Below are 26,222 nucleotides of genomic sequence, written 5' to 3' on the forward strand. Positions count from 1 at the left end.
AAAGTTAAGAAACTCAAAATGTCCATGAATTCAAGATACATGGGCTGTCATTTTGATCCAAAGCTCTGCTAAATGCATTTTGATACAAAGCTAAATGCACAATACAAATATACATCTTATATTTATTACTTTTTTCTATTTAAAAATCAATTAATTCCTATTGTAGATAGTTTTGAAAATGTGTAAAACAGGAAGAGGAAAATAATAATCACTACAAGGCCAGTAACCAGAGATTTCATCATTTCCTTCCAGGCTTTGTAATACACATTTTACTCAAAATTGAAACTGTATAAACCACTTATATGGGTATAAACAACTTCTATGGATTAATTTATCATGTTTTCTCTTTTCAGTAACATTAAAAATATCATAATTTCTGTGATTGCTTATTATAACTTTCCCCTTTAATTCCTGTTGTTGCCTAACTAATTTTCCTATATTAACATAGACTTTACCTTTAAGATCTGCATTCAAATAAACTCTGTGTATGTGTGTGTGTGTGTGTGTGCACGCCTTGGACAGAATGGCAGAAAAGAGGGAAAAGAATGACACTTTTCAGGTACTATTATAATAAGTGAGTTTTACTATAAACAAGAATTTTTTCCTTTCTTTTTCATGAATATAAAAGCATTTGTTAACTCTCACAATCATTTGAATGCGGTCCTAAAATACTACTATCTTACAAGTTAAGCAATACTATCGTGATATGGCTCATGAAAGGGCTTACAATGACTCCATTTGATGGGTCACATGGATGCTCTTCCCAGTGACTTCAAAGCAATTCATGTGTGTGTGTGCACACTTGTACTTAATGCATATATTGAGAACAAAGGTCTTAAGGTCCAAAACCCTTCCTAGTCCTGAAGTCTTGGAAAAGTGGCCCATTCAGCCATCTTCCTTTCGGCAGCTGCATATCTATCCACTATAAGTCAGGAGTTAAGTATTTTGCTTTGTGGATTATCTCTGTTTAATCTGTCTTCCAGAGTACTTGCACAGTTATCATAGCCAGTCTCTGGCTGGTTGGTTTCTTTACAATGGTTCTCCAAGGGATGAGTGCCTGGAGCTTCTGTTGCTGCCATCTTGCTGATGTCCTCCTGGTGTTTATTAAGAGGCAGACACAGTCGTCTTGTTCTTCAATTCGGAAGTTCCCTCATCAGAAATAGTATATCCAGAGAGCTTTATATTCACAACTAGACTGCCCTAAACATATCTCTCTTTGAAGGCAAGGCCAATCTCAGGCAAATTTTGTAAAAAGTTAAGGGTCATTGGCTTTAAAAATTGCAGTGTTACTAGTTCCTTGCTCAGTGAGCTTAAGTACTTGCCATGCAGCAGACACCTCAGGCATTCACATTTGTCAGAAAAGCTCTAACCCCTGCCTGGAGTATGACTCTGAAGCTTGTGGAAAGGAGACAACAGAGGTACACTGTCAAATCACAAATATTTCATCTGTGTCCAGCCTGAGAGAGGATCATGTGACATGATTTCTCCCTCCACTGTCTGGAATATACAGGGAAAGTGTTTTTCTCTTTCAACATTCCTTACATCTGGGTTTCATTATACACTGGCTACATCTTTTCAGCATGCTCATTTTTCAAGCTCCCATTTTTTTTTCCTTAAGTAAAACAATAGCATTTCCAAATAAATTTAATTCCACAAAATATTCCCCAAAAGTCTTTGCAAATGTTGCAATCAGAGAAATCTGGCTCAGGGACACCAGTTGTTATTTTTGTAGTTGAATAAGAAATGTCTGACAACTGCACACATCTTATGAAGAGCTTGAATACTTCAAGAACTGATTCATATGACACAGCTCATGTCAGAACCACCTACTCACCTACCTATTACAGTCTCTTTGGAAGACCAGAGATTTTTCTTAGCGCTCAGTTAGCTTTCCCTTTAACGTAAGGAACTTTCCAAGCCCCTTCTTTGTTTTTGCTCTCTCTGTAGTTGAAAGGCACTAAACTAGGGGCAATTACATATCAATTCCAGCAGTTCAATGTTACTTTGGGAGATGCTACTTTGGTAACACTGGTGACAATGGTTTCTTGCCTCTAAAAACAAATATTAAAAAACACACTTGGACTGAAGAGTCAACACAGGACATCTAGGTCCAAATAACAAAAAGTTTAAATTGTGCATACTCCAACAGCAAAATTTAGTTTTTAGAAAACCAACACTAATGCTTTTTTTGGTAAAATGACTTATATCAGCAGTAAAAACAATAATTTTTATGTAACATCCTCATAATTGTATGATTTTATGTAACATCCTCAGGGACATCTCCAAAACCAAAATTCTAATGTTTATGTCTTTAGGTTAGTCAACTAGTTCTAAAGAAATTGTGTCCATGGCTTTAGCACACTCACTGGAAACTTCGGACCTCAATCAGGTAGAAATGTGTGAATTTTTACACTAAACAAGGACTGAGATATTATGAAACAGTGGCTGGGGAAAGAACTGTATACTGTAGTTTATCATTTTTAGAAAATTTGTGGGATCTATTCTTGTTCTAACTTCATGTTTTTAAACAACAAAATTCAAATAGTCCATCAATATCTTTCTAAAACTCATTCCCTGCCCCCATTTATGCCATTCTTACTTCTCTTCTTTCTCCATTTTATCTTCCTGCCTTTGAACTTCTCTGTTCAGGGCCTCTGAAGCTTCCTGAATGCTTTGTGGGTCTTTCATCTTGGAAAGAGTTCACTTTTCTTTCCTAGAAAAAAATAGACCGTGGGAATTAGCAATGAATATAGCTAAACTTTAGGGAAGAATTTCTTGAAAGTGACCCACCTATTGATCCAACTATCTTCAATTTACTAGATTTAATGATTTCTTTACCACACTGGTGCCAAAAACTGAATTTTCATGTGAATATGTAAGTACTGACATAGCCAATACTTTTACTAGTCAAGGATACAGGACAAACCCTCAGTGAAGGTATGTAGCAATCACTGGAAGCTTAGCCCTGCAAAGAGACCTTTATGACAACCACTTTCACATCTGGCCAACACTGCCTCTTAGAACACTATGAGGTAATGTCTCCATAGTTACAAAGTTTCAGCCTTTGAACAATTACTGTGTTGGTGCTGCACCTGCTTTGCAGTTTCAGACATTAAATAATGTAACTTGCTTTTGGGAGAACCGCTTCTTCCACCAGACAGACTTTGACACTGAAATGTTTAATATCCTATTTTGGATTTTTGAGGGTCAAGGCCAGTATATAAATATTGAGGGAATTTATTATAATTCCTCCCTTCCTTTCTTTCTTTGACAAATACTTTGAGGATAGAGAAACAGGCAGCAGGAACAGAAAACATCATTTTAAGTCAAAAAGAAACCTATTTGATTGAAATAGTAAAACCAAAGCCAGAAAACCTAAATTATTCTAGTAACACCAGAATGATTTAGAAGAAATCAGTAATTCAGTTTCTACTATGTAAAAGACCCACACTTAATGTTTCATGATAATGAGGTTGTGAGAAAAAGATTAACATATGAAAGTACATGATTCTACACAGAAGCAAGATATATTAATGATGATGATTACTGGATGAGAGAATTCACTCAACAAATATTTAATGATCATTAACTATGTATCAGGAATCAGAAACTGGCTGAGTACTATTAATAATTTTTGATTTAGGGAATAATGAAAATATATCTTCTAACCCAGATTTGAAAATGACTTCTATCTTGAAATGATGAACAATATTTAAATACAAAGGACAACGAGTAAAGTAACTGCTTTAATAAGTTGAGATCAAAAAACAAGATGTATATTAGCTAATAAGACAAAAAAGAGGAGAACAAACATTTAACTATATTTTTTCTATCTTAGAAATAAAGCAAGTACTAATCAGGATTGTGGGTCAATTATGCAAAAAAATGGGAGATTTGTAAATTACAATTATGCTTAGAAAAAATTAAAAATGGATTTATAATTTCTTGCCTAGTTTTCCTATTTACCAGTATGGATGAAGTCATTATGACTTCATTTGTTTTCTCAGAGGAAACTATTCATATTTTTCAACAAAATTTGGAGAAAAAAAAATTCTGCCAACTGAGAAAAACCTTCAAAAACTTTACATTCGTGAATGTTTAAATATTCATTTCGCATACCCATACAGTATATTTTCCTTATTTCCTCTCCTCAAATTACTGCATATGTGCAGCAAGAACCAATTTCCTTTTTTACTGCTGCTGAAACTAATCTAGTGGTTTTCAACAGGGGCAAAGTGAACCACAGGGAGCATTTTGTAAATATGGAGGACACTGATAGCAGTCCTAACGATCTGGGCGGGATGCTAGTGGCACTTAGAGGACAGGAGCCAGAAATACTAGACTTTCTGCAATTTGGCCGATAATCCTTCTTGGCAAAGAATTTCCCACATACCTCTTGACTTGCTAGATATTCACACAGGTGGAAAATAGACTATTAATTATATAGGTCTAGTGCCACATTGCATATCAACATAAAATATTTTGCACAATTCTAATATATACTAGTTTCCAGGAAATAACTATTTATTATTTACATGGAGGGAAGGTTACATACTGATTGACTCAGTCCTTTCCCAATAGTTGCCATCGGTTTGGGGAAATTACATCATCAATGGCAATACCGTGTGATAGCAGGCTGATATAACTTGCCTGACATAGGTAATACCGCAACAATGTCAACAACAGCAACAAAATCAACCTGAGTCTGATGAATCCTCTAACTTGCATATAATAGAGGACAGGAGAGCATGTTAGCTAAGAGATCAAGAGATTCGGACAATTTTTGTAATTTGTGAGTAAAACTTACATGCTAATTCAAGCAAACTGCAAAAAATGTATGACAGTGGAAATTTAAGCACACTAGGTACTTAATGGACGTCAAGGAATAACTGTTAAGTATTTTAGACATGATATTATGGTTGTATTTTTTAAAGTTCTTATCTTTTAGAGATACTAAAACATTATAGGTAAAATGATATGATGTCTGGATTTGCTTCATATTAATGCAGGAAATAGAGAGCAAATGAGGATATAGACAAAAAAGATGCATGACAACTTGTAATTGTTGAATCTGGATAAGTGTTACACGGAGATATATTATATATAATGACTATATACACATATATATACACACACACATAAATATGAATATATGTATACATGCATCTTCTTTGCTATAAATGTTTGAGAGTTTCTAGATGAAAAGGCTAAAAATGGAAAGATCAGTTGGGAGGCATAGGGTTCAAACACCAAAAGCATCATTGTTGTGGCTGTCTCTAGCTCAGGAAGGACAGGGCCAAGCAGGAGACCAAAGAGCAGACCTGCTGCTTATGCAGTGTGATAGTCCTCATACAGTTCTAGAAGATGGGTATTTCTCCACTTTCTGAAGGAGAAAATGGATGTTGAGAGAGAGGAAATGCCTCTCCCAAGGGTATCTGGCCAGTAAGTATCAGAGCCAGGATTTAGTGTCACTCCTTTGTGAATAAAGACACCCTTACTACACTGGCTGCTTTTGGTTTAGTTCCCAATATCTTCGTAAAATTTTTCATGGTCATTGCCTAAACACTTGCCCATTGCTGGCCAACTCTATACTGTTCTTGCTTTCTGAACTGATCTCAGAGCACTCTCTCCTCTGTCTTTCTAGCCCCATGTCAATTCTCTTTGGCCATACTCCCTCTTGGGAAGATACCAGAATTTTTCTTGGGGAACAGAAGCCCTTTAAGAATATACATATATACAGGTTAAAATAGGAAGATGAAAGCTGAGTTTCTTATCATGAACTTTTTAATTGATTAAGCAAAAATTAAAAGTGGAAAATTTTCATATTCTGCAATTTAAATAAAAGTCAAAATATTGCATATACCCAATTTTGAAAGAGCTGAAGAACACGAAAAGCAGGCTTTATACATTTTAGTCTTCTTTCTCCACATATGGAGAACATTTGCACAGCAGGGGATTTTTTATTAAAATGGGAATATAAATAAAATGTCTTAAATGAATGAAGGCTGTATTCAGAAAGAGAATTTTCCTTTCTTCCATGGCCATGGGTAATATGCAGTTAAGTAATATACAGTTGAGGATTACAGTAAAAAATATAACATGTTCTTTATCTAAGATTCAGAATTTGGAACACAATTGTAGAAATTCAATTTCATATTTGCACCTACAAAAAGATAGTATAAATCCCTATTATAAAGCATCTTGTTAATCTAAAAATGTGCTGGGTAAATTAACTTCTTTCATACAGATCCACATGTAAATAATTCAGTATCAAACACAGATGCTATTATTTTGCCTTGAAGGCAGGGTCAAATTAAGGGCTGACTGGAGGTGTTCAAAGAGAAGCTACAGGACCATTTGTAGGGAGATTCAAGTTTCAAATAGTTTGTTTAAATAATCATCATGGGCCTTCCCAATAACAAAGTTCTATTGCAAAACAACAGTAAGACCTTAGATCTGCATTTGTGATCCTAAGAATGAAACATGGTTTGAATCCTCAGACATTCATATCAATTTCAGCAATGTTTATAACTTCATAGTTACTGGACACAGGTTAATGTATCTTAATATTATCCTTTATTCATAAATCTCTTCTATTCATGCTCTTTAGAGGAATATGATCCTTATTTTTCTAAGACGGGGAAACTAAGACTTGTTCAGGAGACAGAGATCTAGAATACTTGATCTTACTGATCTTATTTGCAGAACACTGTGTTCTTTGTGGGATATTTTTAAAATACAAATCAGTATCTTTTTAATTTTGCCTATACAGTATTTTTATATGCTTTTACTAGCAAAAAGAAATCAACCTTACATTATTTGTATACCATATTAACTCATAACTACCAATCTACGACTTTAAAGCAAAATAAAACACCCAACAAACTGTTGAACCATGACCAAATGGTTGGTTTTGAGTTTTTCCACTGATATGAACTTACAATCTTACAATTTCATTTTCTTCTGTCATCTGTTGTCAACCTCTAGCAGAAAAGTTGTATCTAAAGCCAAAGACTCGTAACAAGTTATTGGAAGAAAATTTGAATTGAGGAAATTCTATCCATTAAACATTTTTTCCTGTTTGCAATCAAGACAAAGGTTGTCATTATACAATATTATAGCTGAGTGCTGACTCTGTCAGCATGAGACACCAGTGCTCCATAGAAACAGTAGGTGAAATATATATAAAAAAAATAACCCATGTGAGAAAAACTGTATTAGTGGAGTTAAAATGAATTATCAGAAACATGAATATGAGTCCTACCAGTGGCTTCAGGCACAAATATAAGACTGCCCAAAGAGCTCAAGCAAGCCCAATAGAAACACACCTATGCAGGGAATAGCCTCAACCCTGGCTTCTCTTCTTCCCTGGTTACCACACACTTCACAAATCTGATCAGTGTAGCTACTATCAACATTGTCTACTATGACTGATAGCAACAGGTGACGATGAGGGTACAGTTTACCAAAGGAGATTAGTTATTCTTCAGAAACCCCATAATATTGTCTACCAAATGAAGCTGCTTTCAATTATTTGAAGCATAAACGAATTTAAGTTGGTAAATAGTTTTTCCCCTCATGTGCAAATGAGAGAATAGAAGAAACTGGGAGGATCCTAAGGATATTAAGGACCCTTGTTTTTTGCAAGGCAATGTTACCTTTCTAAACTTCACCTGGAATGAAAGAGAGAACACAAGAGTAACTAGCATAGTGTCTGAAACTAATATAGTGTCTGTGTCGCTTGTTTGAGTCCATGTGTGCGAAAAGAGGCAAAAAAAAAATGTCTGAGATGGAATAAATTTCAGGCACTGTTAGAAAACAGAACTCTGCAGAAGACCTTTAGCCTGATATAGATTAGTTTGCAGTGGAATAATGACAAGTTAGATATTTTTATTTGCTTAAAATTTTCTTTAGCAGTTCTATTACTCTTAGCTTTGTTCTTGTTCTGTTTTTATTTCCCCTTTAGTTTTCTGAGAAAATAACTTCATGATTCAGAGTCAGCTGTATCCAATAGTGGATACATACTATTACTATAGCCACTATAAGCTATCATTTGTCATGTTTCTAACTTAGGTTAAGAATTCTACATATATTATCTCATTTCACCCTTATAGTGATATATTATATCTTCCCTTGACAAATGAGGAAATTGATGCCTGCAGCAGTTGGGTCATTTCTCAGAGTCACACAGCTATGAAGTAGTAGCACTGGAAGAGGGTTCAGTTCTCTTGGACTTTAGAGACTATTTTCTTAGCCATTACATTACATCTGTTGCTAGAAAAATATTGAACACCACATACATGATAATTGGATAGATACTCTATAAGACATAAACATGTATCAGACATGTTCCTTACTCTTCTGGAATTTATTCTTTAGTGAAGTATCAGTATGTGTCAACATAAATAATAAATAAATGCAATGCATAAAAGGATGTGATAAGAATCAAAGGAGCAATTATGTCAAGAGCTCAAAGAACTTAGGGAAACATTTTCTTCTCCTGGTGTGGCTAGGAAAGACTTCACACAGGAGGTGAGCTATGAGTGGATATCAAAGAATAGATAGGATTGCAAAGACAGAGAACAGACAGGAGGCATTTGTTAACTTATTCCTCCATGCATGCATGCATGCACTCAACAACCATTAAGTGTCTGTGGTGGTTAGGCAGTATTGTACATACTTATGGAACATGCATCGAAATGCAGAGGGAGAAAGCATAAGCAGGAATGGCACAGGCAATCTAACTGGCTAAGGGAATGAAATGGCCCTGAAAAGTAGATCCAGAGAGACAGGCCAGGCTGGGGCGGGGGGCGAGTGGGGGAAATTGAGCATCAAGGATTGATGCATTCCCAGTATGCCCTGTGTAACAATTATTTGTTCCTAATGGATCAATAATTAAATGAATTGCAGGATACTAAAGAAATGTTTGCCACTCTTGTCCATTCTCCTCTTAGTGGCTCTAGAGGCAATCTCTTTAAAAGCTGCATCTGTATTACAAGCAATACTTTGCTCATTATGAAGAAAGCACTCCATATTAGTACAGTTGGAATTAAATTTATCCTGCTATCATATTAGGTAAAGACAGTATGAATTACATGCTGAGCAAAATTGAAGCCATAGGCCACCTTTATGGGCCTATGACTTGCACAGTCATACACAGACTCATGCTTGGTTTAATGCTCTGTTTTTGTTAACTTAAAATTTTAAATATTTTTTTAAATAAGAAAATCCATAAATTATGTAACTCGTTCTGAGAAGGCCAATTTTAAAACTGGCCCTTTGGGATAAGAAATTAATTATTGCAGCAGATAGAAATTGAAAAAATAAATTTAGTTATTTAAGAAACTAGGGTAATGATACTTCTAAAAACAAAGTTTCAAAATATTTTTGATCTCACATTTATGTGAAAAATTTTTAGTTTGTGTCATCAAAGGCACTGATTTCCACAAAATTGGAAATGTCATGGAGGCCTGGATGGGGACCAGGGTCTCTTAGGTTTTGGAACCAGACCCTTTTGAAGGTAAATCAGGACTGTTCCTAGGATTTGTTCTGAGAATTTAGACAAAGTAATTTCCCCAGGCCTCAATTTGCTTTTCTTTGAAATGGAGATACAAAGGATGCTGTTACAAGAATATCATATAAACTATATAACTAGGAACTTCAAAACCTACGTTTATTATTCATAACATCCATTTCATTGACCTTAATGTTAAAAGAAATTTCCTTTTATATTACATTTTGAGAGTGCTGCGACTTAAATTCAGTTAATGCAAATGGCAAAGTAGCATCTATTATGAGACTCCTTAAATGACATGGTATATGAAGAATATTTTAAAATATTCTTTCTGGGCTTGGGCTGTAGCTCAGTGGTGAATACTTGCCTAGCACATGTGAGTCCCTGGGTTTGATCCTCAGCGCCACATAAAATTAAAATAAAATAAAATAAATAGAATAAAGGTATTATAAAAACTTCTTTTTTTCTTTTTAAAAAGTGTTTCTATTTTTAAAAAGTATTTTTTAAAAAATTCTTTTATTTAAATTTATTTTTTGAGTACCACAAAAATATAAAAATTATTCACATTTGTGGGGTACCATGTGGTATTTTGACATATGTACATTTTATGTTGTTGAAGTCAGATGAGACATATCTGTTCCCTTAAATCTTCAAAATTAAATCTTCATTATTTCTCAAAGTCCTTTCTCCTAGCTTTTTGAAACATGTAGTATATTATCATTATATATAGCCACTCTACCATGCAATAGCACACCTGAATTTCTTAGTCCCATATAACTCAGAATTTATTATTGTATCTCTCCCCAGTTTTCCCCTTCCTCTACTTCTCCAGTGTCTCTTTTTTAAATTGATTTTTTAAAAATAAATGACAGTGGAATGCATTAAATTTTTATTATACACATAGAGCACAATTTTTCATATCTTTGGTTGTATATAAAGTATGCTCACACCAATTCAAGAAAAGATAGCCTCTTCAACAAATGGTGCTGGGGAAACTGGAAATCCATATGCAACAAAATGAAATTAAACCCCTATCTCTCACCACTCACAAAACTCAACTCAAAGGGGATCAAAGACCTAGGAATTAAACCAGAGACTCTGTGTCTAATAGAAGAAAAAGTAGGCCCTAATCTTCATCGTGTCATATTAGGCCCCAACTTCCTAAATAAGACTCCTATAGCACAAGAATTAAAACTAAGAATCAATAAATGGGATGGATTCAAACTAAAAAGCTTCTTCTCAGCAAAAGAAACAATCTGTGCAATCTGTGAGGTGAATAGAGAGCCCACATCCTAGGAGCAAATTTTCACCCCTCACACATCATCAGATATAGCACTAATCTCTAGGGTATATAAAGAACTCAAAAGCTAAACACCAAAAAAAAAAAAAAAAAAAAAAAAAAAAACCCTATCAATAAATGGGCCAAGGAACTGAACAGACACTTCTCAGAAAAGGATATACAATCATTCAACAAATATATGGAAAAAAATGATCATCATCGTTAGCAATTAGAGAAATCAAAACTACTCTAAGATTTCATCTCATTCCTGTCAGAATGGCAGCTATTAAGAATACAAATAACAATAAGTGTTGGGGAGGATGTGGGGGAAAAGGTACACTCAAACACTGCTGGTGGGACCGCAAATTGGTGCAGCCAATATGGAAAGCAGTATGGAGATTCCTTGAAAAACAGGGAATGGAACCACCATGTGACCCAGCTATTCCCCTCCAAAGGACTTAAAAACAGCATACTACAGGGACACAACCACATCAATGTTTACTGCAGCACAATTCACAATAACTAAACTGTGGAACCAACCTAGATGCCCTTCAATAGATGAATGGATTAAATATATACATATATACATACACACACACACACACACACCATATATATATATATATATATATATATATATATATACATACACACACAATGGAATATAAGTCATCATTAAAAGAGAATAAAATCATGGCATTTGTAGGTAAATGGATGGAGTTGGAGAAGATAATGCTAAATGAAGTTAGCCAATCTCCAAAAAACAAATTCCAAATGTTTTCTCTGATATAAGGTGACTGACTCATAGTGGAATAGGGAGGGGGAGCATGGGAGGAATAGACAAACTCTAGGTAGGGCAGAAGGGTGGGAGGGGAAGGGAGGGGGCAAGGGGTTAGCAATTGTGGTGGAATGTGATGGAAATCATTATTCAAAGTACATGTATAACATTTTTTAAAAATTCTTTCCAATATAAATCCTTTTGGAGATTTATATGTGTACAAAAATCCATCATTTTCATACCATCATTAGTCTAGTGAAATGCACACTTAAGTGTTCCCAATCAGCAAGTGCTCCAAACTTGCAGCTTAGAATCCTACAGGGTTATAGTGAGGAAGTGAAGCAATGAAAGAGAGGGAGTTGGAAGAACTAACAAAAATACCATGTGGCAAGAAATAGAAGCAGTGAGACAATGGAAAATTAGAGGTTGCAGACTTATAACAAAGATTTGAAAATCAAAAAAGAAAACATTCACTGTGCTAGCACACTTCCTTCTGGCTTCCTCCCTCTCTCTTTCTTTCTTTCCCTCCCTCCTTCCACCTGCTGTCCTTGCAGAAATGGGGCTATACTACAGTCACCTTCTCACTGCTCATTCTACCACTGTGACATGCTTTCTTCCCTCATGTTGAACCATGCCTGGCCTCAGGGGTCACGATGGTCTCCTAGCAGCCCTGTATGCTGACTTTCATCTTCAGTCTCCTTCCTGGCACACTGACACCACTGGCTGCTGCTCTGTTTGCACTGTTCCCCCCCTCTGATCCTGTGTCACATCACTCTCTTGTCTTTCCTTTCCAAACCCTTATTTAACTCCCCTTCCTCCTCTTATTCTCCAAGTTCAGAGGCTTCTCTGTGTCAGTGTCAGTCCTATCCTGTCCTCTGTTTTCCTATTTTTTTCAGTAATATTACTCTTTTCTTCATATTTGCAACCAACACATCTTTGTGACACTAACTCTCCAGCCTACACTTTCTCCTGAGCTCTATCTAGTCCAGCAATTCTAATTACCTACAGCAAATGCCATATTTTTCCAACTCTGCTATCTCTACTGATTAGGGACTTCCTTGAAAGAAACAGAGTCCATCCCAGTTCTAGAATTAATGAGAATTTAGGCTAACAAAGGGTATCAACCATCTTTCCTATGAACAAAGAGTCCAGAAACAACATCTGTAATCCTTTCACTTCCCATGCTGGAGGTCTGAGTGTTTTGAAATGAGCAGAGCCCTGAGTTGGCTGATAAGATAGCATTTCTCTGAAAGACTGAAAAGGCCACAGAGCCTCACCCCTAGGATGTTTAGCTGGCCCTTCTGCCTAGATCTGTGATGCCACATTTTTCTGTTGGTTCACTAGGTGTGGGATGGGGAGGATCCTTGTCAGAGGTCAATCCTGTTTCCTAAGAAATTGGCAACTAGCAATGTGGCAGAATTGACTTCTTGGCTTAATCCATTCTTTTCCTTGTGGCTCAATTTTGCTTTTAAATTCTCCAATGGGGCTCTGAAAGCGCTTCCCTAATGACAGTTGATTGTCACTCCATCACACCAATTGCTGTGGGGATTACCTTTGGTACATCAGGATACCTACCTGAGGGGGATCTGAGTTTGCCTTATCCTGGTTGAGACGAAGTCTAAGACTATACTTGCCAGGAACTCTCTATCTGAACTTGATGTTCAGAACTTTTATATGATCTATGACCATTGATTATACCTCAGATTTTGCTTGACTTTCCCCCTTTACTAGCACAGCCAGTGTTAGGGCATTTGGAATGAAGCTATTTAGGATAGAATTTGTTGTCCTAAATTCCCTATGTTCAACAAATTTCTTATCTTCATATTTTTTTCTACGAGACACCCAATCCGCAAATCACTTTCTCATCTTGACAAATCTATCTCCTTTGTTAACCCTAAACAAAACATTTATTGCTTTATTTTGTTTTGTCTCCCTGGTAACTCCCATCTCTTCCTCCATCTCCTAGTTCAAAGAAAATTCTCAGTTTTATCTCTCTTGTGATGTGCCTTAACTAATCCAATGCTTTAGCCAAATTAACCTGTGCAGTATCTGTGTGTGTCCTTGCTTTCTTACATTCATGCTTTTGTCTAACTTCCCACTGATAAGCAACACCCTTTGCTACACTGCTGCCACCTCTAAAAACAGACTCATTTTTCCAAGCCAGTTTTCTCATTTCTAAAATGGAATGAATGCCTATTTCATAGACGATTAAATAAAACAAAGTGAATAATGCACTTTAAATGGTAGTTATTATTTTATTAATATTAATGTCATTATCACCCATCTCTTCTATAAAGTGTTTTCTGACTCTCCTAAAACTAGAAATAATTCCTGTATCTTCTGAATATCCATGAAGCACTTTTCTGTTCCTTCCTCTGCCATCATAACTTCTTTTTTTTTAATTTTTATTGTTGGTTGTTCAAAACATTACATAGTACTTGACATATCATATTTCACACTTTGATTCAAGTGGGTTATGAACTCCCATTTTTACCCCATATACAGATTGCAGAATCACATCGGTTACACATCCACTGATTTTCATATTGCCATACTAGTGTCTGTTGTATTCTGCTGCCTTTCCTATCCTCTACTATCCCCCCTCCCCTCCCTTCCCCTCCCATCTTCTCTCTCTACCCCATCTACTGTAATTCATTTCTCCCCCTTGTTTTTTTTCCCGTTTCCCCTCACTTCCTCTTGTATGTGATTTTGTATAACCCTGAGGGTCTCCTTCCAATTCCATGCAATTTCCCTTCTCTCTCCCTTTCCCTCCCACCTCTCATCCCTGTTTAATGTTAATCTTCTTCTCATGCTCTTCGTCCCTACTCTGTTCTTAGTTACTCTCCTTATATCAAAGAAGACATTTGGCATTTGTTTTTTAGGGATTGGCTAGCTTCACTTAGCATAATTTGCTCTAATGCCATCCATTTCCCTGCAAATTCCATGATTTTGTCATTTTTTAATGCAGAGTAATACTCCATTGTGTATAAATGCCACATTTTTTTTTATCCATTCATCTATTGAAGGGCATCTAGGTTGGTTCCACAGTCTTGCTATTGTGAATTGTGCTGCTATGAACATCGATGTAGCAGTGTCCCTATAGTATGCTCTTTTTAGGTCTTTAGGGAATAGACCGAGAAGGGGAATAGCTGGGTCAAATGGTGGTTCCATTCCCAGCTTTCCAAGAAATCTCCATACTGCTTTCCAAATTGGCTGCACCAATTTGCAGTCCCACCAGCAATGTACAAGTGTACCCTTTTCCCCACATCCTCGCCAGCACTTGTTGTTGTTTGACTTCATAATGGCTGCCAATCTTACTGGAGTGAGATGTATCTTAGGGTGGTTTTGATTTGCATTTCTCTGACTGCTAGAGATGGTGAGCATTTTTTCATGTACTTGTTGATTGATTGTATGTCCTCCTCTGAGAAGTGTCTGTTCAGGACCTTGGCCCATTTGTTGATTGGGTTATTTGTTTTCTTATTGTTTAATTTTTTGAGTTCTTTGTATACTCTGGATATTAGGGCTCTATCTGAAGTGTGAGGAGTAAAGATTTGTTCCCAGGGTGTAGGCTCCCCATTTACCTCTCTTATTGTTTCTTTTGTTGAGAAAAAAACTTTTTAGTTTGAATAAGTCCCATTTGTTGATTCTAGTTATTAACTTTTGTGCTATGGGTGTCCTATTGAGGAATTTGGAGCCCGACCCCACAGTATGTAGATCGTAGCCAACTTTTTCTTCTATCAGACGCCATGTCTCTGATTTGATATCAAGCTCCTTGATCCATTTTGAGTTAACTTTTGTGCATGGCGAGAGAAAGGGATTCAGTTTCATTTTGTTGCATATGGATTTCCAGTTTTCCCAGCACCATTTGTTGAAGATGCTATCCTTCCTCCATTGCATGCTTTAGCCCCTTTATCAAATATAAGATAGTTGTAATTTTGTAGATTGGTTTCTGTGTCCTCATAACTTCTTATATTACATTATAACTTGTTATTGAACATGCCTTACCTGATCATAATAGATCCGAAGCTCTCTGAGGTCGGGGACCAGTTTGGGAACATCTTTGTTCCTTTTCCTGTGCCCAGAATAGACACCTTCTACGTATTTGAAAGGAACAAAATCACCACAGTGGTAATTACAGTTTTTCTATCATCTTTACTCACAAATTGCATCTTGATGAAATTACAAATTAACAAATCCCACTGCACCTAGAAATTACAGAGTGAATCATTCATCTGGAGGGTGACTACCTGGCTCTTTTTGAGAGGTGCTGGCAGGCTCTAAAAGGCAAAGACATGAAGAAGGTGGTGCCATTGCTCATAAGTAAGAAAGTAAAAGAAATTTGTTCCTGGTGAGGTTTTTTAATTCTAAGACAGAACTTCTTCCATTCTTCTGGCTATGTGATGCATCATTTTTTTATCAACTAGATCCCAAATAAGGGGCTTAATAGAGAACTTTGGCATAAAGCTGGAACCCCCAAGGGACAACTTGCATTTCTCAACCTTAGTTTTAAGAGGAGAGAGTAAAGGAAAATCTTGCCTAAGATTCTGAAACTCAAGCATCATTTCCATCAGTACAATTCTGAATGCACACCACCAGTGTGAGGAAATTTAATACAAAGCAGTCTCATTTTACTATTAATGGCCTTAAGTAACTTGGAAATGCATGCTTTTGTAAGAAATTCAATCCACATCCATAGCAATGCCATAAGATGTCATTGATTGCACAATGCATCCCATTTTCAGAGGTGTTAAATTGTGAAAAAAAAAGTCATCTTAGAATTAATGCAATATGTTGTTTCCATTAAGGACAGAGAAGGTCTGCAAATACCTCAAAGGGGAAGATAATGTAGTGAAGCTAAACCTCCCATTCTTTGATGTTTTGACTGGGGCTGATTGCCTGTCTTCCAGAGAACACTTAGGAAGTAACTCCCAAGTTTAGAAAATAAATTGTGAGTGCATGGGACATTTTAGGTTCAGTGCTGGTCCCACTATCCTGTCCTATCAAGCCCATGGTTGGGGAGTATTTGGGGTTGGGAAGTGGTGGTGGGAATCAATTTCCCTAATCCCAGGGGTCTGAAAGTTGTACCCATGTGCCACAGTCTGGCTGGGCACAAAATCACGAGCCACTCAAGCAGGAACAAACTTTATTTCCAAAACTCCCACGAACGCCACGCACGTGGCCTTCTCCGGGGACACACCACACAAACCGGAAATCCCTCCTCTGGAAATCCCTCCTCCCGCACTTCCCCAACCAATGGGAACTTTCCGGGAATCCCCACAGGCTGAGGTGGACAGCAGGGGTCTAATGTCCAATTGAATACATATCTTAACATAACCATTATCATCTCAATAGCTTGCTGGCATCACCTCTCAACCAAAAATGCCATGCTTCATTCCTACTCGGCTATGGCTCTCAGCATATCCCCTTCTGTTTAATTAAGCACCAAGCATGTGGCTTAGGGACCATGCCTGTTAGGCTGTCCAATACTACATATGGTTCTTACCCGTCATCGGATGAGCTGACCTCAAGGTGTCAGCTTCCTGTCTTAGATTGGTACCACTGCAATTGGATCATACCTGTCACTGACTACCAGTCCAGCATACAGCCATACTTGTGGATAGGCCTATGCACCAGTGGGGGCGGTGAGGTTCTTTGCCTCACCTCTGCTGGCCCCCAAATATTAGACTGTCATTAGCAGAAGGGAGGAGGACACAGAAATGCCACGACACTAATCCAATTGACGGCTCCTTTGAAAAATTGTACCACCGGTGACACCATCAGCAAAGATACTCCAGCATTACCACAATTCGCTGCACCAACAGATAGTTCACAATGTACACAAGTGATACATAGTCCAGGCAAGTTCTGCAAGCAGTTCAAAGCAGAGGAATCTATCAATATGTCCATTTCCTCCCAAAGTAAATCAACTCCTTGATTGAGCATTACTTGTTGAGTTATTATTCATTGATGCATCAGTTTATACAGTTTACTGTGATAGCTATCGAAGAAGCTGTATGTCTTCACTGGCACTGGGATGAAGATAGGAATTCTGGCAATGATGGCTAAAAAAAATATGTAACATTCCAACAGGCACTAAGAAAACAATTTTCTGAACAATTTACATTATCCTGAACAGAATTATTAAATATAATGAAAAGGAAAGGTGAAAGTAAACAAACAGATCTGTTAACCTCCTTATTTGTTCACATATTAAAACAATCCTCAACAGCTGTTTACCCAATTTAAATTAAACCATTTAAATCATGTGAATAATAAAAATATTTGGATCCATTTTTTCATGAGCGCTCCTCATATATGATCTATGGACATACGCACATACAGACATACAACACAAAACACAAGTGTGCACACATAACATACAACACATAAGACAATAGTAAAGACCTTGTAGCTTTACACAGGTGAAATCTCCATTGCAATGTTTAAAAACTCCACAGTCAAAAAATAAAACTGATCAGAAAAACATTAACCTAGGTCTGAATGAGCTCAAAAAATAAAATAGAACTTTATGATGTGGGAAAAGGCAATAATAAAATAGATATTAAAAAAGACATCCTGGTTACCACCTGGGTTTGACTCTTTTGCTCTCAGCACCCATGAGTGTCTTGGCTTCATTTCTCAGAAAGGCTGCTTACTTCATTCACCTGCCTAGTTATCTGTGTGCCTAGTTGTCATCTTTCCCCCTATCTCACTGAGTATAACAGGACATGGCTCATTCTTGCCAGTAGACACTCTAAATTTGGGGGCATGCACATATGTCTTTGCGCACATGAACACTTGGGAGGATTGGTCAATCATTTCTATACTACTGCAAATAAACATAAGGGTGGTGTTACCCTAAGTGAGAGAGTAACACCGAAAGGGAAGAGGAAGGGCAATTTGCTATATGTGGAGGGCAGGTGTCAATGAAATACTGCAGTGGTGGTCTTGGGGTAAGCAGATAGTGTGACAGCCTGCAGGATGGAAAACAGTGGCACCAGCAGATGAGGATGTGCAAAAAATGAATTAATCAATTTTGCAGGGTTTTTCCCCCACAGAGGATCCTAGTGGGGGAAGGCTAACATAAAAATATAATCTGCTTTCAGTGTGACTTGAGATGCTGATCACACAATATATTGCATATGTGAGTAAGTTTCAAGCAAAGCTGTGGAGATGAGGAAGTTGTTTAATACTGTACTGCTCATTGCTGTAAGGATCACTACCATGAGTGTAGACTAATGCAGATTCAGACTAGGAACCAATATTCAGCAATTTCCCCAGCTGTCATCTGCCAAGTCAGCACTAGAGTTTTATGTGCTGCCTTTTATTGTATAAGAAGCATGTAATCTCGGAATTCCCTATAGAAAAATAATGCAAATACTCTTCAAAGAGCTGTCTTAGAGATACTAGCAAATCTCTCACCTACAAAGTCATCAAGATCTAACCTAAGTGTTATCAGCACAATGTAACCCAGATCACACAATTTTGGTTTTGAGTACGTTTTGTTACTTATAAAATATGATATGTGATCTATAAATTGATTAAAACCACAAAACTTAATCAAATTGATATAATTCAGGAAGATATGTTTGGCATCCCTTTTCTATTATTTGGTCAAATGAAACATGATGAGAAAAGATAGTATCAAGCTCAGACAAAATACTAACCTAATAAATGTTATTGTCCATCTAACTTCTCCTAAGGGAGGAATAATTACACATTCTACTTTCATTTTTTCCCCTTAGACTGTGAGTTGTCTGTTCATCTGTTCAAGCAAGTGTGTGTGTGTGTGTGTGTGTGTGTGTGTGTGTGTCTGGTGTGTGTGACAGAGAGAGGGCAATTACTTAATTAAACATCAGGTACAGCCAGTCATCTATAATGTTTCCAATTGCTGTTTGATTTCTCCACCTGGGTACTCTGCATGACACATTATACCCCAAACAAAGCTCATTATTGTACTCACTTTCCAAATATACTGTAGATGTTATTTCCATCTGCTTGAATTTTAGTAAAAACCAACTAGACATTGCTCAAGCCAATGTGTTTCTATGTCTACCTTCTTTTTGCAATCATATCAATACAGGCTCTCCAAAGGGCTCCCTTGATGTATCAAAAGAGCCTCTAAAATGTGTTCCCCTCCCGAGTGCATTCTCTACAGCACAGTGCCATGAAAATTATCTCAGGCATAGATATAATTGTAATCTCTGATGCTCAAAGAAGCAAGCAAACACTCCTTGTCTTGGCTTTGGTCATTGATGATATAGCCAAAGATGACTTTTACCATTATTTCTAGCCTCTATTCTTAATGAACCCTATAAGCCAACCACAGCAGACCCCTAGATATCTCCCAATGCCACTAAGCCTGTATTTAATTTAATTTAGTTATTTAGTTGCCAAAAACTCTGTATCTTCTTTTGTTCAATGGAAAACTATTACTCATACTTCAAGTTTTCAATTACATGTTATCTCTTCTTTATAGTCTTTCATGGTGACTTCCACCTCCTCCTCATCTGTGTTCCCATATATTTCTATTTCAATATTGATTCTGTTGTGAAAGGCAAAGCTGATATGCAATCAGTTTGATCTTCAGCCGTACCTGCTGTACCTGTCTACTGTCTGTTTTGATTGATTGGTGCTTGTTCAATATAGTTATTACACATTTTGCATAGCACTTCTGATTATAGGTATTATTTCAGATCTATCTTTACCATGACACTGTGAAGTCAAGGGCAAGAGCTGTGAGTCTGATTCATTCTTATGTCTCTAGGGACCAGCATAATGTCTGCCTATAGGTGTGTTCTTTATATGTTTGTTGAAATGAACAAAATGTAGACAATGTGGTCTTTTCAGTAATTGTTTCAATGAGAGCATTACTTTTATCTAAATAGTTACTATATGAAGGTGACCAGAACTATACCAAAGTTATCATCAATCTATCTGATGATCAATCAGATAAACTATGGATTTTATAAGTTCAGGGGCAGTATATAACAGAAGGCTGAGTAATCTCATGAGTTTTCTTTCTTTGAAAAGTAGAAAAAAATTTCTTTGGATAGAAAAAAATTCCAGACTTGAGAACCAGACAAACCTGAAATTGAGAGAACTCTCATAACACCACGAGACTTTGCTAAGCTCCTTAAACCTCTCTGAGATCTGGCTTCTTTTCTTCAAAAGGGAGAAATGCATATGTTCTTTACAGGGTTGAGATGAGAACTGAGTGAGATCAAGTATTTAGGGACATGACATGTAATCCTCCATGAATAGTAAAATGTAGCCTACTTGGCAGGTGAGGAGCACATCCCTAGGCAGCATCTTGTGAAAGCTGTACATGACCCACACAAAGGACTACATGTCTGTTTCATGAGTGATTCTCACTGTGCTGCTCAGAAATTATCAAGTGACCACCCACTATTACATACTAGGGATAAATTAAGGCCACAGGCAGTGTTCTTTATCAAAACAGGAATTAATGTGATATTGTCTCTCAAGAATTTGGTTTTAAATCATCTGGATCCATTTTCAATTGAAGAATCTCATTTGATGATGAAATATGAGGAGTAAGTATGCTCAGTAAGGGCTCATTTTCATGCTAAATGATGACATAAAAATGAATGTGGGATAGACTTTCTTTGTAGTAATCCTTAAACTTTAATATACATAAGTCTTTTCAAGTTTATTACAGCATTATTCACAATTGCAAATATATGAAATCTACTTAAGTGTCCACCCATGGATAAGTGGGAAAAGATGTGGGATATATACATGATGTGATAGTATTCAGCCTAAAAAAGAAGGAAATCCTGTCATTTGCAATATATGTATAAACCTGAAAAGCATTATGTTAAGAGAAACAAGTCAGGCATGGAAAGACAAATACCGAATGATCTCACTTATATTTGAAATCTAAAAAATTGAACTCAGAATTGGAGTGTAGACTGGTGGTTACCAGGACCTGGGTAAATAGGGCAAAGTAGTTGGGGAGATATTGGTCAACAGAGACAACTTTGCAGTGAGATAGAAGGATTGGTTATTCCTCCTAGCTAAGTTCTTTACAGCCTATCCAGAGTACAAAGCTTCTACCTTTAATGATGCTGTAGTGTTCTGAAAGTAGTATTTGCACAGCACTAATTTCAAGAGATCTAGTATACAACATGGTAACTACAGTTAATAACAAAGTATTATATTTTGAAAATTACTAGGTGAGATTTTAAGTGTTCTTGCCAAAAAAACTATATGTATGTTAATTAGCTTAATTGAGCCATTTCAGTGAATATATATTTCAAAAACATCATGTAATGATAAATATATACTTTTACTTGCCAATTTTTTAAAAAATGGGTAAATCAACATGGGGAGCTTGCTAAAATAGAGATTCATGGGCTCAAGCACTAGAGATCCATTTCAGAAAGTCTGGTGTGAGGTTCAGTCACTGCATTTTTAAATTCTCTTCTAAAGTGCTGTGCAAATACTTCATATAGAAAATTACAGCATCGTTAAAAGCAGAAGCTTTGTTCTCTGGATGGGCTGTTGAGAACTTAGGACTACTTAAGTTTATTTTTTCTTGGCATTGGTCAGGGAGAGAGGCAGGGAAAATGTTTATATGCCTGATTCATGTAGGGTGAAATACAGATTCCTTTTCTTTTAAAATCAGTATTATACATATAAGAAATAATATACAGGCTGTGGCTGTGGCTCAGTGGCAGAGCGTTTGCCTAGCATGTGTGGGGCACTGATTTCTATCCTTACCACCACATAAAAATAAACAGATAAAATGAAGGCATTCTGTCCACCTACAACTAAAAAAAATATTTTTTTAAAAAAAGAAATAATATACAGTTGCTCTGCTCTGAATTAAGGACCTATTTTTAGTTTTTGACTTGTGGGTGAATTAATGAATTCATTAGAAAAGAAACACAACAGTCTATCAAGAGAAAGAAGATTAGTCAAAATGAGATCTCAATGTGCAAGAAAATTAAAACTTTGTTGGTTCTCAATAAATTTCATAAATGAAGAAAGTTTCCATAAAATCGTGTACCTGAAAATTTTTAAAAGCAAAACAACCTAAATTTGGTATCTAAACAATTTTCTGCATTAATATTCTATAAGCACAGTTGATAGGAAAGCATTTATTTGATTTACATAATTATTTTTATAGTTTGTTAATTATAGAGTAGTAGAATTAGAATCTAGTTTGAAATGCTGACTTCAAAATGCACACAACCCCTATTTCTGAAAAGTTTTGTTATGCAATATATAATAAGTCCTTTAAACAATCTAAGAAAATATTTAAATATCTTTAGTCAACATAATTTTATTTTTTCCCCTTTTAATCACCTTGTTCCAATTTTGTCACTGAATCTTACAATATCTCATTCTGAAATCTGTCGTGGATTTACTGTATATTTTTCATTCTCAGCAATTCAACTCTAATATTTTGTCCTTCTTAATTCATGCCTGGATAAACAGCCCAGCCTCTTCTGGCAAAGGGGACAGAGGAGAGATCTAAGGCAGGGTCTGGCAAAGAGGCCAAGAGGCTGGGGCAGAGGGAATGGAGAGGGTGACGGGGAGGCTTAAGAGTGATAGGAGATGAGTGAGAGTTGATGGAGAGGCTGGAATCTCAGGGCCTTATCTGTCAGTGGAGGACTTTGGTTTTTACCCTGAAACAGAAGGAAAGTTATGGGGGGTTGGGAGGTGTGGCTGGCCAGGGAGTGACAGGATCTGCCTTTTGTTTTAAGAGAACCACTTTGGCTTCTGTATTGAAAATAGCCTGGAGGAGAAAAAGAAGCCTAAAGATCAGACAGGAGAAGGCTGTTGTCATCCTCCAGGGAGAGTTGTTGGCACCACACACTGGTAACCATGGAGGTGATGAGATGTGGTCAGACTCTGGACATGGTCTGAAGGCAAAGCTGACCAAATTTGCTGGTAGATTAATAGTTAAGTGGGAGATAAAGGAGGCAAGATGACTCCAGGGATTTAGGTCTGAGCAAATAAGATAAAAGAACTGAGCTGACAATTTATACACACCACACACACACACACACACACACACACACACAACGTATAAAACATATCTTGATTTTTCTCACTTAAAGTATAATGGCAACAACTACAAATTAATTGTGAGAGAGGATAACTGGATAACCTTACCCAAGGCTACCATGTCAGGAAGAGACAAGCATGGCCTTGAGTACTGCTCAGTGTGACCACAGAACCTGCTCCCTTTAGTTCATAGCACTTTGGCTAGTGGTTAACCCACATGCATATCAGGTTTTTGGTCAACAAAAATTCTATATGGCATTTTGACTTTTGAGAATTCACTTCTAATTCACAGATTTCACATACCTAATCGGGTGTACAGTATTTGGGTGTTAGCTGTCGTTTGTAATTCAAGGTCCCACATTCTGCAAACACACTTAATATAATGCTTTGACAAAGAGTAAAGGCACTTGCATTTCAATATCTGGTTCGTGATCTGCAAAGAATGATTAATTTAAACAGACAATTGACAAGGTTGAAGATTATTTGGGAATATGAAAGCCATACAACTGTGGCTTAGAAATTCAGTTAACTCTATCATCATAGTCTGAATTTGTCTTCCTGTGGACACTGGGAAATGTATATTTCAATCACAACCTGGGATCTAATATTTATTCAGCAAGGAATATTTTTCTTTGGCTGAAAAAATGCAAATTTGGTGCTAGGATTTTAAAAATATGATATTGATATCAGATTTCTAAACTTTTTTTGCTTTTGTTTTTGTATCACAAGAAATACTAGTTGGAACACTTTCCAAGTAAAATGGATTACACCTCCTGAAAGCATTACTGGTTCTCATTTAATTCAAGTTGCTGATTTTAAAAAAGAGTCTGACCTTGAGGACAGCCGCCAGTTGGCACAGAGTGCAATGGAGACGAGAGAGACTTGGGCCAAAACAAACACCTGAGTCTACCAACTGAATCCCTGTAGTCTCCTGTCCCTGTAAGCATTCAGGGTCTTGGATTCAAACATTCTTTCCCAAAAGCCCAATCCTCAGCAAACTCCCTGCTATTCAAGATTCATTGGCATTTTAACCTGGCAGCATCCTTGGGTCCTGCTTGCTAAGACTTGCAAAGTACAGTGGAATTAGGCTGCAACCATCAGCTGAATTTGGATAGAGGAAATTAGCAATTACAAAGCGTTCTTTCTGCCCAAAATCACATACTGCCACCATAACTATACTCCTACCAAACAGGTCATTTTAATCCACTGTAGTAGGCGGAACAGCGTGTACCTGACCAACCAAAAGGGGAAATACTTCCCAACTCAAGGGAGACAGTATCAGCTACCACATGTAGGTTTATGTACATAACAAGTAAAGTAATCCTTTTCCCCCAAGTAAAACGTTTTAAAGTAATTTCGAAATGCAATCGGCAAAGTCCACTCCACTTTCATAAGATACTTTGTAAATTTGCCAAGTTTAATACCACCAGACCACACTAAAGTGATTTTTCCAGCAGCCAAGTGAAAAGAGATGTAAAGCAATTAGATAGGAAATTGTGTTTACTTGAACTTTAAGATGCTGCCTCAATTATTTTTTCCCCTCATTGGCAAGGTGTGCCTGCCTGGGGTGACACAAGGTTGTTCACTTTTGTCCTGTTGATTAGAATAAGCTATTGGTCTCATTAGTGAATCGAATAATTCTATAGCTGGATGAGACCTTGGGCACCAGCTAGTTCATCTTTCTTGTTTTCCAGATGAAAAAACCAAGTCCCAGATGACAGTGTCACTTGCCCTTCGTCATTGGGTCCAGTTGGCAACAGTGAGGTCTAGAATTCAGTCTTCCCAATCACTGGATTGAACAGAAAGAAAAGGACCAGCATCTTGTGTCATTCAGATATTAGTATCTCCCTTTTGCTTGTAAGTAAAATCTAAATATTTAGAGGAAGCACTGGATAAAGGATATTTTCAAAAAATTTTTTTAAACAGTAAACGTATTATTTTGAATTTCCCCCCTTGTTTTATGTCCATCTTTTCCCCTTCCATCAGTTTTGTGATGATGGAAATGCACCAGCAATACTTCTATCTACTTGACTCCTAGGGCCAAAACCAACCCCCGCCCCATCCCCATCCACTAGATCATCAACTCTTAACTTTTCTGCTTCCCAAACAGCTCTCAGATCTTTCCTTCACTCTCCATCCTGTGAAACTGCTCTCAAGCAGCTCTTCAACGTCTCACTACAATACTGCATTAGTCTTCTATTGGTCATCTTTGCTACCAATGTCTTATTTATCTATGGCAAAAACTGCCATTTGCCCTCCATATTCGCATATTCACTTTCCAATGTACCTTACTGATGGGTGTGACCATGGGACTAGGTGCTGGCCAATGGGAGTAGACAGAAGAGTCAAGTGGCAGTTTCAGGAGATCTTCAAAATACAGATGGAGAGCACGCTTAACCCTCTTTTACATTTCCCCTACTTAACCTTGTACCCTGGAATGTGGTTGTTGCCATCCTAGACATCAATTAGGGCCACATAGGAGAAACAATATAGGAACACTAAGTCTTTTTTTAAAATTTGTTCTAATTATTTATACATGACATTAGAATGTATTTTGACACATCATACATAAATGGAGTATAACTTCTCATTCTTCTGGTTGTACATGATGT

At 36.8% G+C, this 26,222-nt stretch overlaps 1 protein-coding gene across 16 annotated transcripts in view; it reads right to left on the reverse strand.

The window, feature by feature from the left end:
* Lmntd1 (lamin tail domain containing 1) overlaps positions 1-26,222 on the reverse strand; it is a 340,293-nt gene that overhangs the window by 45,674 nt on the left and 268,397 nt on the right. For all 16 annotated transcript variants that reach the window (XM_058576414.1, XM_046435441.2, XM_058576413.1 and 13 more), the window contains one exon: positions 2,600-2,713. In XM_058576414.1, coding sequence (XP_058432397.1) covers positions 2,600-2,688 — 89 coding nt within the window. In that variant the 5' untranslated portion in view covers positions 2,689-2,713. The remainder of the gene's footprint in view (positions 1-2,599; positions 2,714-26,222) is intronic.

Source organism: Marmota monax, unplaced genomic scaffold (assembly GCF_021218885.2).
Source record: "Marmota monax isolate L192 unplaced genomic scaffold, Marmota_monax_Labrador192_F-V1.1 WCK01_AAM20220418_F8-fsc00012, whole genome shotgun sequence".
NCBI classification, from domain to species: domain Eukaryota; kingdom Metazoa; phylum Chordata; class Mammalia; order Rodentia; family Sciuridae; genus Marmota; species Marmota monax.